The sequence below is a fragment of the Alosa sapidissima genome, chromosome 16, assembly GCF_018492685.1.
Source record: "Alosa sapidissima isolate fAloSap1 chromosome 16, fAloSap1.pri, whole genome shotgun sequence".
Taxonomy (NCBI): domain Eukaryota; kingdom Metazoa; phylum Chordata; class Actinopteri; order Clupeiformes; family Clupeidae; genus Alosa; species Alosa sapidissima.
In genome coordinates, this window is record NC_055972.1 from 27535502 (window position 1) to 27553911 (window position 18410).

Consider the following 18410-nt stretch of genomic DNA (forward strand, 5'->3'; position numbering starts at 1 on the left):
AGGGGCAGGATGTTTCTTTAATTCTCTAATCTCTTTGTTTTCCCGACTGTCAAACTATAAGAACCCATGTGTGTGCCCTGAATTCAGATGCGCCTAGTGTTTGTCTCCGCTACTTTAAAGATTTAATTTTCATTTGGAAGGTTTATTTAGGTTGTCAGAGAGCGCTCTGTTGCACAATACGGCATATGGTAACGTGACTGTAAAACACTGTTTCATCTGAGTGTGGCCAGAGCTTTTTTGTTTTGCTCAGGTGTCTAATTGGTACAGTAGGCTGTGCTCATTAAAATGACAGAAGGCTGATCCCTGCAGTCAGGTGAGATCTATTGTGTAACAATTGTCCGGTTATTCTCATTTACAGTGAGTTCACCACCCCATAACATTCTCTTCTGTTAACTACACCCCTCGTCTCTTAACTATACCCCTCCAAGAAGAATGACACACACACACACACACACACACACACACACACACACACACACACACACACACACACACACACACCATACACACACCATACACACACATACACTCGCTGGGAAAATGCTTAGTAAGTGAGTGGGTAAAAGCATAGTGAGGTGGTATAGACCCTTGAAATCCATAGACGTTAACATTGTCCACCCACCTGCACCCCAGACGTTTCTCAGATGCGTATGTCAGATGCGCAGTGGAGGCGAATGAATCTAAGATGCAGTTTGCAGTGGGTGAACCCACTTACCTCAGGGCCACGGCCAAGAGCCTCACTGCTTTACAGGCACCAGACTGACAATGAAAGGAACCTATTGGAAAGCCAAAGGAAGTGGTGTTTCCAAGTCTCTGGTGGCGAGGACAAACCATTTGACTAAAAGCTCAGGGACCTCCGCCTCCTTTCGCCCAGCCATCCAAAGTGGACTCTTCCAGGCCTGCTTTAATAAGCAGCACTGGTGTGTTTACAAGGGAAAGTGAGATGGTTTAAGACTCTTCCCTGCCATATGGCCAGAGCAGCGCAGTGCGGCTCGGCTCGGCTCGGTAAGCTGATGCAATCGGGCGTCATCTCCAGCGGGGAACAAAGCCTACTGTGTGCCCCTGCAAGGAGAGCGGTAGGAGGTCAGAAAGAGGCTTTACTCATCAGCCGCCCAAGACGGCCCCATCACCTTGAGGACTCGAGGAGTGCCTTCTTAAAACACTTAAAACACTTGTGTCCATCCCAGTGACTGAAAACATATGGGCTGCGAACGCCCAGTCAAAAGTGAAGCCCCTGGAAGCAGCAAATGAATGGGCAATAGTGGGGGAAAGGGGAAATGGTTTGCTGAGGACCACACCCTGAAGAAGGCTGCTTGTACCGCTATGTGTCGGTTGTCCCATTCAGCTCTCTTGTTTTTAAAGTTTTCAGACATGAAATAGCCATTAAAATAAATGCTTTTTATACTTTTTTTTTGTTTTTGCTTTGAGTGCCTTGGATTTCCTTTTTCCTTAAACTATTGGGTTCCATCTTGGTGGAACTTGCTGAATGTGTGTTGCATACTATGCATGCCCTGGCTCCCAAAAAGCACTTGCCTCGCAATTTTGCTAATAGGGCCAATTTTGGCTTCATTGATCCATCCTATTGGCGACAGACTTGTTGAAATAATGTTAAAGAGATTGACAAAATGTATGCATTTAGTTCCACTGCCATTTGCTTTTAGGATTTTTTTTTTTTATCTGGAAATACTACATGAATATGCATCAGACTGGTAATATCTTCATGCACATTACATTACATATCTGGTAGCTCATATTTGCTAATGTGCCTCCATGTCTGATTCACCTCTATGTTTTCCTCATTTTGGCCTCTCCTCCAAATCGAAAAAAAGAACAGCACGTACTGCGTTAGCCAAGGTATTAATTTAAGTCAGCGCTACACATAGTAACTCAAGGCACATATGCTGCAAACATGTTTGGTTGTTGGCTCAGAGTCTTCACTTCCACTCCCACACACTACACACACACACTACACACACTACACACATACACACGTACACACCAGCCCTGTTTCCTTTATGGGACCTTGCAAGGGTATCAGGATGTGGCCAGGCGTGTTGCCGTGGCGATCTCTCTGGGTGTGTTCACTGGTCAGCCATCCCATGAGACCAAGATTGCCTCAATGGCCGTCCATCGCCCATGTGATGCCAGCCACTGACCTTTGTGTGGCGTCACGCCGTGTGTTGCTGTGTGTACCTGTTATAAAACACTAATGAGTTGTTGAAGGGTGGCGCTCTCCTCTTCCCAACCGACAGGGAGCTTTGTGTGGGGAGGGGGGGGGGTGGGTCTCCTCTGCCCTCTCCTCTCTCTCTCTCTCTCCATGTGTGAACATCTGCTCTGGTCTGCTCTCGTCCAGGCCTGGGAATGTGGTCACTCTTTCCACCAGAGCCAAATTAAATCTGTTGCTCGGCCTTCGAAGGAATGCCTTGTGCTTTTTCTTGTGCACACAGGCACGTTCCCCCGTCTGCGTTTGAGTCAGTGATGTGTGGAGAACTCAGCAGCTGTAATGTCATAGGGCTGCTCTGCGGCAACTAAACTCTTGTGATTCATGGTGACACAAGAGTTTTTGAGCCGTGTGTGTGTGTGTGTGTGTGTGTGTGTGTGTGTGTGGGTGAGAGCATGATTTCACCTTAAGATGGAGCGAGGTTCCGCAAAGGAAACCAGGCGTGTGCGTGCCTGTGTGATCATCAGCCACTGTTTGCTCGCTATCTCTCCCTTGGTCCTTTCTTCTGCTTTCGTTGGGGCAGTCACTTGACCTCGGGGCTTGACCGACGTCGGGGCATCTCTGAGGAGTTTATCAAGCCCAGAGAGAAAATTGCTGACTCCGCTCCAGGCCAGCTCTCTGGTTAGTCTCATCCCAGCCGGGCCACAAAGGGGCCGCTGTTATCAGGAGCCAGCTTCCATCTCCACTGTGGAAAGTGAATAATCGCCCATTGAGTTGCACTTGTCGGTTCCAGATCGCTCCAGTCGCAGGCCCTGGTCCAGACGCTACGGCACGCTAGACGAATGCCGGCTCAGAATTCCTCTTCCTCACGCAGACAGTGGCCCCAGAAAAGTGCTTGCTGGGAAATCTATTGTAATGAGGAGTGTCTCCAGTGCCTGGTTTGGACTGTGTGTGTGTGTGGTGTGTGCGCGTGTGGGTGTGTGGGTGTGTGTAATATGTGGAGATTTTAATTGTGACCATTTATTTTCAACCAGTGCTTTATAACAGCAGGGGAATTTTTGAGATATTAATCGAATCAGCTGCTTAACTAGATCAAAGGGGAGGGAAGCTAAAAACATGCCGCTTCAATCCAGGAATGCTCTCTCCGCCTTCCAATTTACAAAATTAACTCTCGTCCCTAAGACAGACTGAGCTCTTAGTTAGAGTTGGAGCAGAACTGTGTAGTGTTTTTGTGGTTTCTTCGCTTCACTCTTGAAACTGTCACTTGCACTTATTGGCGGTGCAGATTGGCTACATGTTTAAAATAAGTCAAGGGTTGGCTGTTCAGTGTGTCACTTGTTTGTGTCACGTCAGCAGAGAAGAGGCCTGACTTTGTGTGCACTCTTGTGCACTTGGGACTTTTTAAAATCTCATACAGTTTATAGCAAGCACATAATTCATCAGGAGTCAGATTCTTGGATAACGCTATAAACAGACCGTGGCGCTGGAGTGTTGGCCAGTAGCTGGGAAGCTTTCTCGTGAGTGATGGCTGGGACACTGGGTCTCCCTGCTCACTAGAGGGAGCTGCAGGCAACTCTTGCAACATTGGTGGAACTGTCACTTGTTGGCCATGATTTCTGGATGAGAAATAAGTACTACCCGTATACTAATTAACAGTGAGAGATATTTGATACTTGTCAGAGGAAACAAGCTAACATTTAAGCCCGGTATTGTTCTTAGCATGGCCCGACAAGGACACACAGACTACTCAAAAATGGAACAAGTCCTAGTGCGTTTGTAAGGATTCAGCTATAGCCAAGTGCTGGACCCTGTGAAGACATCACTTTCTAATGTTTGTTTTGTTATGTGGTCGGTCCCTCACCTCCCTTTGCTGAAATAGAACTGGCCCAAAGGGGGTGAGTTGATTGGACGGAACCATAATTGGCACACACGGCCAAAGAGCTGACCCAAGTTTCTACTGTGACACGCGTTGTGCAATGCCATGCCATGTAGGCCATTGGCAAGTAAAGGAACTGGTCATGCCTTTGAGTTAAGAAATCAGTCAAATAAAAGAATGTCGAAAATGTCACAGAGGTTTCAGTCAAGCTGGGTAATGCTGTTTGTGTTGCTTGGCAACTAGAGTGAATGCATTACACAGACCGAGAGGAATCCAGTGAGTCGACGGTGCCGGCACTTCAACATGGAGTAAAAGAAATGTGTGTGTACACACACACACACACACACACACACACACATACATACAGAAACAACATGAGGAAGTCTCACTTGATGTGAAGGCAAGTTGTTCTGAGCCAGATTCCTCCTAAGGCATGTATAGCAGGCATTGGATTAGGCACACACTCACAATGGTGTTGAAAGGGGTTATCTGTTGCTTTGATGGTCAGAGCTGGGTGCTCGCGTAGGTGTGTGTGGGCAGGATGGTATGTTTTGTGCATGGTGTGTATGTGCTTTTATATAGGTTTGTGTGTGTGTGTGTGTGTGTGTGTGTAGCAATTATACAGACTGATATTTGCAGCACCACTGAAAGAGCGAAAGCACTCTTGTGGGCGTTAATCGGTATTGAAAATTCATAGTGCAAATTCACCAGCAGGGAAAATGCACCAGCATAAAAAAAAAAAAAAAAGGGATACTGTGCATACTGTGAAATGTTTGAGTGGAGTGGAGCCCCTTCGTGGCCTGTGTGAGGTGAGCGAGGAAGCGCCCCTTGAGTTGTGCTGTTGAAAAAGGTCACTATTCACCACCAGCGCTATGCTGTCAGTGAGGGGGAATGCAAGAGAGGGGAGTGGGCGTCTGAATGATCTGACCAGATGTCTCCTCGCGGGTGCCTGAATAATGTGTATTGTTACGGCAGAGAGCAGGTTCCTGTGGCTGAGAAACTGTGAGGGAGTGGGACTTGGGCTGTGCTCGGACCAAAAAGCTGTGTTGCGCAAGCAGGCTCTGTTTTGAGAAGCTATCAGAATTCCCCACTTATGCAGATAACTCTGCCTTCCAAGTCCAGATTCTCTTTCTTGACTGTTAAAGGTGTTTGTAGAAGGGCTCGCAATGGTATTTAAATCTAATAGGCCTCATTATGTTCCCAGACTCTTGTAATTTCGCTCTGTAAATGTGAACTTGGCTTTGTTGTTTTTCTTAAAATGAGAGTGGAGGGGAACAGGAAAAAGAAAAATACACAAAAAACACAAAAATACACAACATCTACACAATCTGGACTGAGTGCGTGTGTCCCCCTAGTGTTGCTTTGGTAAAGCCAATATGTGTGTTTAGCGTGTTTAGCGTGTTTTTAAAGACCCTTCACCCCTTTACGCCCACACAAAGGATCCTGGGTATTCTGTATCCATGGTGATCTTTCGAGTGGAGCGAACAATGCCCTGTTCTCAAGGAAGTCGCTGAGATAATAGGCAGGCAGGAGCACACAGAAGTGGGCGAGGAAGTGAGGAGTGTGAAAACTTGAAGATATCACAAGTCACTCACAGCAAACCTGCTGCCAGCCAGAAAGTTGCCAGTGAGCATGTTGAGTTAATTGTGTGAATCTGTTCCTCATCACACACACTCTTTGTTCACCACCATCACATAAACACATCTTTTTTTGTCTCTCTCATGATCGCCACATACTCTATCAAGTTGAAAGATGTGAAATGGATGAGTGAGTGAGTTATATGCATAAGTATGAGCAAAAATATACAGTATACAGCATTACTGGGAAACTGCAAACAATCACTTCACCACTAATTAAGGCAGCAGCAGAGAGCCTGTTGTTCTACAGTATATAAACATCTGTTTATACAGTGCATCTGCCATACCTAGCAGGATGAATCAGGTGTGTCCAAATGTCAGAGCAGAGGACCATCAGAGGAAGGAAACGAGGACCATCAGTCAGTAACATTGAGTAGCCCAGAGGGGGCTGTGGTACTGGCACTGGTTTGGAATGCCTGTAGAGGCCTGGAGTGTTTAGTAACTTCTGAGAACACATGAAATCACACTGAAAGACTTGAGAACTCTGAGGTAGCGCCTACACATTTGATGCATGCTAGACTGTAATGACGTTTTTGGTTTGTTATGTGGGTAGACAGCACCAGCCTTTCTAGGAGCCCTTTTATTTTGAAAAGTCATTCCAGTATAATGGTCCGCAGAATAGAATTTGCATTAAATGTCATTTCATGATGACATCAAATGAAAGCCACAGTCGGCAACATTCTAATGGAACATTTGTGATTGTACTCTACTCTACTCTTCTCTACTCTGCCCTTCAAGTGCCTCAGGAAATTGAGCAATGGACTGTTTGAGAGTTGGAGGTGATAGTGGACCATCCGCCTCTGGGACCGTGGCGCACCTCCCCCCTCTGACCTCTCCTCCGCACCCTGGCCCAGATAAGAGGCCCATACCAAAAGAGAGAGAGAGTTAGCCACTCTCTGTACACCAGGAAACGTTGGCAGGGAGATTATCTTCAGGCTCAGCGAGTGCATTGATTAAAGCAGAAGAGCTTTAATAAGAAATTAGTCAGCAGTTAGCCCAGCTTAGCCCAGTCCAATGTGTGGCGGTGCAGTCGGTTCGCTTTTCATGTCGGCCAGCCACAGAAGAAGCTGCTCTCGGTGGCTCACTCAAGAGTTGGGCTCTGACAGCCAGAATGAAGGGAAAGTTCTAGATGGGTTGTCTGCAGGTATCATGACATCCCTCTCAGTGGACACTATAAACAATTTAATATTTCCTTTTCCCCTGGAGGCACATAAACACGTGAGACTGCCTATATCCCTGTGAAATTACAAGCAAATCCTCTAAAGATCTCCAGCTGCCAGGCGAACACGGTCAGATATAGCAGTAAAAGCATTCTACACATGTACTTAAAGCAACACCAAAGAGTTTTTTGTACCTTAAAATAATGTTTCCAAAATCGTTTCAGTGGTTCATCAACTTGTAACAGGGTGAACGGCACTTCTGCATTCGCTTCGGCCCTCGGCTATAACCGCACTATGCAAGTTTGCCAGATTGGGTAGAGGATCTGTAGTTCGATGGAATGAGACATAAGAAACTACAAATTTCACTTGCTTCTGATGTCGCAATACATCATACTTTCATAAAAATCATGCAACATACTCTACCTTGTCTGTGGACATCGTTATTTGCAAAGCCGGTGCTGGATAAACAAATAGCGTGCGTGCGACAGAGGAAAAGTGCTTTGGTGCTGCTTTAATGTTTACAGTGATTTCATGTAATGCACTTTGGCTTGGCTGAGGGTTAAAAAGATGAAGGACAAGCAATGTTTGGGATAAACAAGTTTGCATTGGCCTTTGTTGTCGTCATTATTCCTATGAAGAATGCAAGGTTGTGCTTACAGTAGCTCTCTTGTTTCTGAATGGTCTATTGATTTATCCACACTCTCCTAAGAGAATCAGATTTTCCCCTGCTCTGGTTTGCTTGAGATGATTGGCTGAGGCGATGGGCAGTTTCTTTTCATCTCATCTCTCCATCTTTCTTCCTCTCCTCCTCCTCCTCCTCTCCATCTCTCTCCTGCAGCTGATGCAAAGAGCTTGCCCTCCGCCACCGCACTGGCTAAAAATATCTCTCTCTCTCTCACCCTTTCACCCGCTATCACTTTTCCCTCTCATTCTCTCTCCCCCTTTCTCTTCCTCCCTCTCACTATTATTTTTTTCTATGCCCCCCCCCCCCCCCCCCCCAAGTCTGTGGTTCTCTCCTCCTGCATCAGCACCACAGCCTGCATCCACTGACCCCCCTGTCCTGTCTCTGTCAGGATAAGAACGAGCAGCGCTGCTAGCAGGTCTGCTTCATGTGTTTTCTCAGAGCCCCGTGTCCAAACGTTTCACACTAAATCCTCTGCCTGCACTAAGAGGGATTTTTGGCTAGTGCTCATTCTGTGTTGATGGACTGATGAAAATCCATGCAAAGCTTCCGCCTAACCCCCCCCCCCCCCCCCCCAGCACCCAATACAGAACTGTGTGTGATGATCCCTGGGTGTTCTCTACCTCTCTCTCTCCCTCTCTCTCTCTTTTTTCTCTCTCTCTCATTCTCTCTCTCTGTTATGTAATGGCTGAATGTGCTTGCTGTTGGCATGGGTCCACATGAGGTTGCTCACAGCTGGGGTTGTGTGCAAATGACCTGCGTTGTTAATTTGTTTTTGTGAGCACCATCTTGCCCTTTCCCTACCTCTGTCTCTCCCTCTCTCTCTCTCTCTCTCTCTCTCTCTCTCTCTCTCTCTCTCTCTCTCTCTCTCCTGCCCCCTCTCTGTTTCTCTTTCTCTCCCCTTGTGTTGTGAACTGTTGGCCTCTAGCCATGTCCACTCTATCTGCCGTTTATCGGTGCATTGCCTCGTCCGCTCTGTGCTACTTCTGACCTCCAGGCTTTGACTTTCATTGTGTCTCTCTCTCACACTCTCACACTCATCTCACCAGTGTCCTGACACACTTTCACACACCTCTGTGTAACAGCGACTTGCTTTCCTCACGCACTGGTGCGTATGCTATGCGCATAGAGTCTCTTTCACTCACACTCACACACACACACACACACACACACACACACACACACACACACACACACACTCACATAAACACACACTCACTCTCACACGCACGCACGCACGCTCACTCAATCACCTACACACACACACACACACACACACTCACTCACATACACACACACACACACTCACTCACTCACATACACACACACACTCACTCACATAAACGCACACTCACTCTCACACGCACGCTCACTCAATCACCTACACACACACACACACACACTCACTCACTCACTCACTCACATACACACACACACTCACTCACATACACACACACACACATACACACACACACTCACATACACACACACTCACTCTCACACGCACGCTCACTCAATCACCTACACACACACACACACTCACTCACACACACACACACACTCACTCACTCACTCACATACACACACACACTCACTCACATAAACGCACTCTCACACGCACACACGCATACACGCACGCTCACTCAATCACCTACACACACACACACACACACACACACACACACACACACACACACACACACACACACACACACACACACACGTGCGCACACACATACACACTTGCACACTCACTCTAGTGGCAGTGATTGTCCCTGTGGCAGCTGCATGTTTTAGCCTAGCAACACAGGCTTCAGTTTTAGTATCCGCTGATCCAGAGGAGTGGAGTGGCCTGGTTTCCCCTGCGTCTGAACCCCACACTGAGGAGACGAGCACAACTCATCAGAGTCCCTCAGGCGTCAAGGTCAACCGAGATCTCACCCTTTTCACACTCTGTGGTGCCACATTACATTGGCGGTGCTAACATACGCACGCACGCACGCACGCACGCACGCACTCACTCATAAGCGTACAGACATACACACTCACTCATAAGCGTACACACTCATGAGCATACACAGGGAGGGACACACATGTTGATAAATTGATATCCCTTGACATATAGCTTGATGGCTTAAAAAAAGCTTTTTTACAGTAGTGAATTATTCCCCTTTGTTGACAAATTAGCGCTGCACTCCACTAATTAGTCTGGACAGTTAATGATGTGGTCCTTGGGATGTGTGCGTTTTTTTTTCCGTTTGTGTCTCGGTCAGCTTGCTGAAGTGGTCTCTCCCTCCACCACTCCCTCTCTGTGCTGACTACAGACCTGTGCTGCACTCTGCTGCACTGCACTGGGGAGAAATGCACCCTGGGAAACTAGCATCTGCTGAGCTCATCAGGCAAGCGCTCGCCGGCTCGGCCGAAACGAGAAAGACACCGACTGGGGTCGCTATGGCACAAGTGTCTGCAGTGTCCACACCACATTTGGGTCCAAGTGCCCACGGGGACCTGGGTTTGAAGGCGCTCAAAAGACACCGGCCTCACGTGTCCGTGTGCGTGGAGTGGAGTAGAGTAGCTCGGAGTTAACGGGCGAAGAGCAGAAGGTTCTAGTGAGAGACGGGGCTAGAGTGAGCGTGCTCTCCGAGTCACAGGGAGTGAGGTGAGGTGTGGTGTGGTGTGGGGTGTGGTGTGGTGTGGGCTCTTTTTGGAAAGCATGACTGCATACAGCAATGACAAATATGCAGTAGGGTTGGATGGTTATGATGCCACCACAAGGAGGTGGTGAGGCTTTTGTCACGTCTGGTATGAAAGATCATTGGAATGAAGAATGTGTTTACTGGCCATCTTAAATGGGTTTTGATCAAATTAGAATTGCACCAGTACATTTCAGAACGAGAAGATGGAAAGAGCTTGACTTGTGGGTGTTCAAAAGTTTTACAAATTTAATTATATTGAAGCGCATTAACGTCACTGTGGTGTCAGCATAAACATAAGCTGGCATTCATGCTGACTAAATGTATGTGTTGACTGTGTTTGTTGCGTCAGTGATGCAGAATAGAGTTTGAGGGCATTTGCAGTCTCACACTCGTAGGTGGTGCTAAAACTCAACTCTCACTTCAGCAGCAGATGTGTGTGGAAGTTGCCTGTCTGGGCCATTAGGGGGTGCCCTAGGAGGCTAATAAAGACCCAACTGATGGAAAAGGAGGAAAGCTTAGGTGTGCAGTGGAGCTGACGGAAATAATTATTCTGGGTTCATTTGTTTTCCACTATTCAGTCTTGCACAAGGTTGAGACCAAGAGGAGTTGATACAAATCTCAGACACTTCTTTAGATTTGTAACCACCCTCCATTTTTCACTGATTATATTTAAAAAAACAATTTAAAAAATGTGCTATTGTTATCATTGGCTATTGTTTTTGTTTTCATATCTGCACTGTCATATATTTCTGCTTGCAACTGGCAGTTTATCATTTTGTTATTCAATTTTCAGTTTTCTGCATGAAATACATTATGCTGCATACCTTATATCTCAAGTTGACTTTTCCCTTTGTCCAGCACCTGGCACTCAACTGGTATTATATAAACACACACCTTCTGTTAGTGGTGAATGTGTTGCCTAATGTCTTGTGTACTGTTTTTCTGCAGGGCTTCATGACTAGACGCTGATGAGCAGGTGCACTCGCTGAAGAGTCAAGATGACATCAGTAGCCGCTGACTATGACCACATGGAGATCCAGCAGCAATACAGTGACGTCAACAACCGCTGGGATGCCGACGAGTGGGACAACGAGAACAGCTCAGCCCGGCTGTTCGAGCGCTCGCGCATCAAGGCCCTCGCAGGTGAGTGGAGCATCGCAACCTCGTGTACAGAACATCAGTCCCCAGCCCAGAATGGGGGTCAGGCTAATCTAACGTACTGTATAATCACATTATAGACTATGGTGACCTAGACAGTCTTTGGGACAAAATGATAATGGAATTGGGGTTTTTTTCTAAATAATTATGTTGCTATTTGTGGAATACTGTATGTACTGTTAGTTATGCCTTAAATACTTCAGTGGTAATGTGTCCCCACTCTGATGTTGACTGACCAAATGCCAACAGGCCACAATGAATGTTGGTGTCCTGTATATAGAGTAGTCAACTATTGGTTAGCAGCAACATCAAAGCTGTTTCAGTTAATGTATGCTTTCACCCTGTCCTTGATACACTTAACTCTAAGATTGCAGCCTACTGCTCACTGGCTTCTTATTGGCATTTTAAATGAAAACCAAACCAATCAATAAATGCACAAGGACAGTATCCATAAGCCAACTTCCAGCTCCTTTGCCCATGTCAGCAGTTAGCTGAAAACCCAGCCAGTAGTATCGGCCCCAGGCAGAACAGACTAGGCCTGGCGAGCCAGCCAGGATATCAGAGCTTCTCTGGCTTGAGTGATACTCGCGTAGCCTGCCTGTCTTCACCTTCCAAGCACACACACAAGCCTGCTGTGAGACCTCTCCGAGGGAATAGAGAAATGTCAAGCGTGGCCCCTCGCAACAATGAGAACCAGTGCTTACATTACACTTAAACTGTAGTTGTGGTACATACTGTTCTGAGAGACTGCTGTGTGGGAGAACTATGGTATTTGGCTTTCTTCTTGGTCGCCAGTGTGGTCTGCTTTGCTCATATGTTTTGTCTGTGTGTTTATGTCCATAAAGTACTGTCAACTGTCATTTAGGCAAATGCAGAGACATTTAACATGTAGAAAAAGTAGTGTTTGGTCTCGGTTTTAGCGTTGATGTGGTCCACTGCACTCGTCGTTGTGCCTGCACTGTTACCTGTTCAATAGTGTTGACTTTCCTATGGCGTTTGTCTCTGTTCAGTAAGTGTAGCTGGAGCCTTGCAGGGGTGCCTTGGCTTACAGGATAGTAGGCCAAAATGCTAGAGTTCCTCTTGCCTCACTAAATAATTCATCAGCCCCTTAAATATGCAGGAGATGGTGGCGTTGTTTAGGTGATCCCAGTGTCTCCTGCTTCAGACACTAGCCTTCATCACAATACAGAGAATTACAGCTACACTGTACTACGTGCAACAGTGAACGTTCCTGTTGGAATGTTTACATTAGTATGCGTATTGAGGCAACCCCTCATTGTGCCTGGTTCTCCTCTCTCTCTCTCTCTCTCTCTCTCTCTCTCTCTCTCTCTCTCTCTCTCTCTCTCTCTCTCTCTCTGCCACTCCCTGAATGTCTCTCGCATTGGCTCAGCATTTGGTAGCCAGATGTGAGTTTAGCATTGCAGTGGCGATGGCATTCTACTCCTTAAGCATCACATGGACAAGGTGGCTGCACTTACATCATTGGGACATTCCTGACTACTTATTTCAAATGCGTTTGTCATCCCGATCTCTAATGGTCAAACACACTGGTTATGACAAGGTGGCAAGTTACTTTGCGAGTGGCCATGTTTTATGATTGGATGGCAGCAATTCATGGAAAAAGCAACAAGGGATTTAAAGGACCCTCACAGATTGTGTAGTATTTATGCAAAACATGCACGGATTTCCGCATGCATCTGTACTTCTTCCATCTCATTGTTTCGATTGTTTGTGTGTGCTATCTGAAGCATGACACGACTAGAATTTGGAGTGAAAGTCTACGGACCCAAGCCTGCCAAGGTTTTTTTTATTTATTTTTTTTAACCTCTGTGTTTGTGTGATGGCATCGATCTGTTTGGTCCTTGGTGGTATTTCTGGTTTGTTTCTGGTAAGGCTAGACTCCCTCTGACCCCACAGAGAAAGGGGGAATGGGGAGGGGTGGGTCAGGAATAACAGGCCACCAGTGGGACGTGTTCACCTGCTCCTGAAGACTATTGACACATTCTGCAAGGCCGAGCCTGCCGTTTGAATAATTAAAACCAGCCTCACCTCTGAAAGGGGCTTTATTCAGTGTCGATCGACCCCGCTGTTTCCCCCAAAACATTCCCGGCATGCCGCCATTTTTACCCTTTAAAGAAGGAAGCCACACTGACAGGCCTCGCTGCCTGCACTACTGATGGGTTTGCCTCTCAAAAGCCATATGTATGACTGATGCTCAATTTTCCCCACTGAATCCGATCATCTATCTTCCTGACAGAAGCAGACCCCAGCCTTCCCGTAAGAATTTCACTCGGTCCCCTGGCCCTGCGGCCGAGTGCCGCTGTGAAATTTACCACGGTGGCTTCACAAGTTTCTGTCCTGCCCTCATTGCCTGCACACCAAGTCTGGCCAGCAGCTCCGGCTGTTCAGAAACTGGGTGGCACTGGGTGGTCCCACACCCATACCACGCCTCCTCCCATGCCCCTGCTAACCCTCATCTCTGCTGAATGTGTGTGAGTGTGAGTGTGTGTGTGTGTCCACATCAGGGCAAAACTGTCTCTGTTCTCATAAAGAACTTCCCTGAGTGTCACTCCTCTTAAGATGGCACCAGGTTGTAAGAGGCATGAGGCACATATATGGGTGTGGGAAGCAGTAAACTGAGTGTTAGACGGACAGGCCACTGACAAAGACCATAACAGCCTGGGACAAGATAGAAATGCAATATAACAGCACTTCAATGCAGTGTTGACTTTAGATGTGTCTGTTCTGAACTCCCTAGACTGGTATTTTGAATGCATGATTATTGCTCCAAACCTATGAAGCACATTTCTGTTATGTGTTTTTATAATAAAACTAAAGATATAAGCTTACTTTTTGAAACTTTTTGACTTAATGGAGATAGACTTTGGAAGTGCATATGGATATGGGCAAGTAGTGTGGATCTTAATCTGATCCGATCTAGAACTGTGAACATTGAACTGTCAACTGTTTACACCAATGTTTCTCAAAGTGTGGTCCGGGGACTGGTGGGCACTGGTGGTCCGCAAACTATCCCAAGGGGTCCGCGATCAGACGTGGTAAAATATAATATAGATGAGTTTATTGCAATATTGAACCAACTTGTATGTAAATCCAAACAGTTCTTCAACATTGCCTATGTAAGCTACGGCAGTTTAAATCATATGAATCATCTGACAAAATAAGCAAAGTGCCTTGAGTAGGCCTATTGTGTAATATACTGTTTTTTTTAGCTAGGTGGTCCGTGGTTTTTTTTTATTGGTTAAGTGGTCCTTGGTCTGAAAAAGAGAAACACTGGTATACACCAATCAATACAAAAACAGGAGGAAAATATGTCACCGTCTCTTAACTTAATTGATTAATTTATTATTATGAAAACATCTCTCAAAAAATAGTATGAAGTAGCTGAGGTTATTGTTAGTGTAGTATCCATTCTGTTCTTTGTTGTTTTAATTATAATGTCAGGTTATGATTACGAGGCTGCCAGAAGTCATTTGTAAATGTTGTATGTGTGTGGGTGCATTTGTGTGTGGTGTTGTGTGTGCGTATGTGTGTGTGTGTGTGTGTGTGTTTGGAGGTGTGCATGCAGACCAACCTCAGTCTGAGAGAGCCACTCCACTCCAGCCTTGCCAGAATAGCTTAGACCCTAGCCTGTGGTCAGCTCCCAGCAGCAACATGCCCTATGAAAACACACACCACTGTTTATGCTCGCTCCATTGCAAATATACAACCAGGCGTAATGGTGCCGTTAAGGGGGGATTTCACATTGACTTTGGGGAATCAAGTCCCCGCTGCTTGTGTTTTTGTAATCGACGAATAAGTGCTTTGTTTGAAATGAATGGACATGGGCAAAGAACAGATCCGTGCTGCTCATTAAAATGTGCTGTCAAAGTCATTTCCTCTGTCAGGAGAATTTGCAGTGGGGATGTTGTTTTGTCCTGTTATCCTTTTACCTTCAGATCTGTGGATGATTGACGGTCGTATGCTTTTCTTCATGGGTTGTTGGGCAAATTAGGGAATGAGGGTGTAAAATTGTGCAGGGGCAAAAAATTAAGTTGAAAGCTGTGCGCTGCGCTCCTTGGCATTATTGGTTGTGTTCTGTAGTGGATTCAGAGAGATCATCTGAAGTAAGTGAACTGAGTTGAATGAAAGAGTGAGAGAGCGAGAGAGAGAGAGAGAGAGAGAGAGAGAGAGCGAGAGAATGGAGGGGAGGAAGAGAGAACAGAGAAGCTGATGCCTCTCTTGCGAGGTTAAGGCCGGTAGTGGAGGTAATCTGAGTCCATTCTGCCACACGGCTCCCACTCTTGAGAGACCCAGCTTATTCCTCCCGCTTTGTTCCTCCACTCCAAAGCCATGGCATTTTTGTGTGGCCCACACGGTCTTGTTAAGCTGTGAAAAACAGGGAGGATGGAGCGCAATAAAAGTCAACACCACTGCTGAGAGGAAGATTACAGGAGTATTTCCTCCCCACTGCCCTCCTGTAATGGAAATGGCAAGAGCTGGTTAATCTTATCACAAGATTTTAAGCCCTTGTGATAGAAAACAGACAATATGATGACAAAGGACACCCCTCCAGTTGGAGAGGAGTTGGTATAGCCCGCTGCCTCCTGCTTCTCTCTCCCGCCCACCGGTCTGTATGGTAATTAGCCTGTGATGACATCAGGAAAAACAAACCGCCTGATTGGCTGTAGGTTGAATTCCAAGCGGCTGGCGCCTCCCTCTCCTCCCGGAGGTCTGTGAAAGGTGTGCTTGGTCTCAGCAGCCTCCCAGCGCATTACAGAGGGACCCAGTCCACGGACTCCACAGCTCACGTTCTCTCTCTCTCTCACTCACTTCCCTCTCTCCCTCCCTCTCTCTGGCTCCCTCTCTCCTGTCTTTCTCTGGGAGCTGTCACTTCCATCTACGCGGAGAGAAGTGCAGTGTGTTTGAGTTTGTGTGTGTGTGTGTGTGTGTGTGTGTGTGTGTGTGTCTGGGCGACTCGTCCCCCCCCCCCTGCTGATGTTGTGATGGGGGGGGCTCCTGGGCTTTGAACTGAGGGAGCGAGAGCAGGAAGACCAGCTGCAGACAGCGCAGCATGAGGACATGCTGTTGAGCACTGTGGACTCCAAACCCTTCAACCAACTCTTCACTCTGGACTAACACACTCAGACCAGGAGGACCGCCACTCTCTTATATCTGCTGTCCCCTGACTGGACTTGACTTTTGCAGAGAGGACCCCCAAGAAGCTCCCCACTCCCATCGTCTCATCTTGAGTCCATCTTTACAGTCCAGCGCTATTACGGCTGCTTGTGGGTCAGAGTCTCCACTCTCCACTGCACTGATGGAGCTCCAGAGGGCCACCAGCATGCCTGGGCCCCTGTCCCCCGGACCTCTCTCCCCTGGACACGTTTCCCCGGGACCTCTCTCCCCGGGACCCCTCTCTCCTGGGCTCGGCCCGTCCTCTCCGGTCCCGGGCCCCAGCGGTGCCAGTCCGTCCTCAGGCTCAGGTGCCGCTGGGCTCAGTTACTCCGCTCAGGCTGCCTACAACTACAACCAGCTAGAGGGGCGCTTCAAACAGCTGCAAGGTAAGGCAGAAGCCTTCTACACTGTGTGTGTGTATGTATGTGTGAGTGTGTGTTTGGCTTTGTTTTGTTTTGGAGCCGAGTGAATTTGAAGTGAGTCAGGCATCAGTAGAGGGAAACATCGTCGCACACACCCTCACCGGGGACTTTCACTTTTCCCAAGAAGTGGCCAAGCCAGAGGCTCTCAGTGGAAGAGAGAGGGTTTCCCCCATTCAGCAGCTGATGCTTCTGGCTGCTACGTGAGGAAGAGGAGCAACGCTACGAGCACGCCAGACATGCTTCAGCAGCCCATGAGATATTCATGAGTAGCAGCAGGGGACGGGACCTGCGAACGAAGGGATGGGGTGTGTGTGTGTGTGTGAGCGTGTATGTGTGTGTGGGGGTGGGGGAGGCTGGGGACCCTGGAGTGTGTGTGTGTGTGTGTGTGTGAGCGCGTGCCAGGGCAGCCTAGTGTGTCTGCTGTTTATCAGCTGAGCCTGGTTAACACAAAAGCCACAGCACATCCCACAGGGAGAAGTCGTCCTTGTTATTATTACATGTGAATTTGGGGACCTGCCCCCCCAACTCCCTCTCTCTTTCTTTCTCTCTCTCTCTCACTATCGCTCCCTCTCTCTATCTCTCTCTCTCTCCCTCTCTGTCTCTCTCACCGCCACCCCCAGCTCACCCCTCTCACTCACCGTTCACAGCCTCTTGATTGGCTTATCGACCACAAACAATAGCAAGAGGTGAGAGAGGGAGACAGAGAGAGAGAGAGACCGAGAGAGAGAGAGAGAGAGAGGGAGACATAGAGAGAGAGAGAGGGGACAGTGGGAGGGGCTGTTTTTTGTTGTTGTTGTTGTTTTGCCCCGTGAGCTCTGTGGAACTGCTGCGAGGCCCGGCCTGAAGGATTCCATCCCTGCACTCCGGCTTTGTTGTTGTGCGTGGGCCGCAGATGCGCTCTAGGTTGCTGTGGGGCTCTGGCGTGGGCTGGCGGCGAGGACAGGATTTTTTGATGACGCTGCTGGAGTGGGTGCTCTCTGAATTTGAATGCGGTATGGGCTGTGTGGAGGTGGCTCATCGTGCTGTTGTGGTGGTGGTGGTGGTGGTGGAGGAGACATCTCTGGTTGCTTCTCATGCACACTATGGGATGAAAGAGGCCTTTGAAACAGCTCAGCTCAGCTTGCTTGCATCTTGCAAGTCATAGGTCAGAATGGAGTAGAGATAGCTGAGAGAGGAGTAGAGATGGCTGAGAGAGGAGTAGAGAGAGAGAGGAGTAGAGAGAGAGAGGAGTAGAGAGAGAGGAGTAGAGAGAGAGGAGAGAGAGAGAGGAGTAGGGAGAGGAGAGGGAGGAGTAGAGAGAGAGAGGAGTAGAGAGAGAGAGGAGTAGAGAGAGAGGAGTAGAGAGAGAGAGAGAGGAGTAGAGAGAGAGAGAGAGAGGAGTAGAGAGAGAGGAGTAGAGAGAGAGGAGTAGAGAGAGAGGAGTAGAGAGAGAAAGGAGAGAGA

At 47.7% G+C, this 18410-nt stretch overlaps 1 protein-coding gene across 3 annotated transcripts in view; it reads left to right on the plus strand.

Moving 5' to 3' along the window:
- LOC121684793 (spectrin beta chain, non-erythrocytic 1) overlaps window positions 1-18410 on the plus strand; it is an 80927-nt gene that overhangs the window by 11691 nt on the left and 50826 nt on the right. For 2 of the 3 annotated variants that reach the window (XM_042064866.1, XM_042064868.1), the window contains exon 1: window positions 16148-16931. In XM_042064866.1, the coding sequence (XP_041920800.1) occupies window positions 16688-16931 (244 nt within the window). In that variant the 5' untranslated portion in view covers window positions 16148-16687. Of the gene's footprint in view, window positions 1-11160; window positions 11356-16147; window positions 16932-18410 lie in introns of those variants that run through there. The other variant, XM_042064867.1, reaches the window with a different exon arrangement.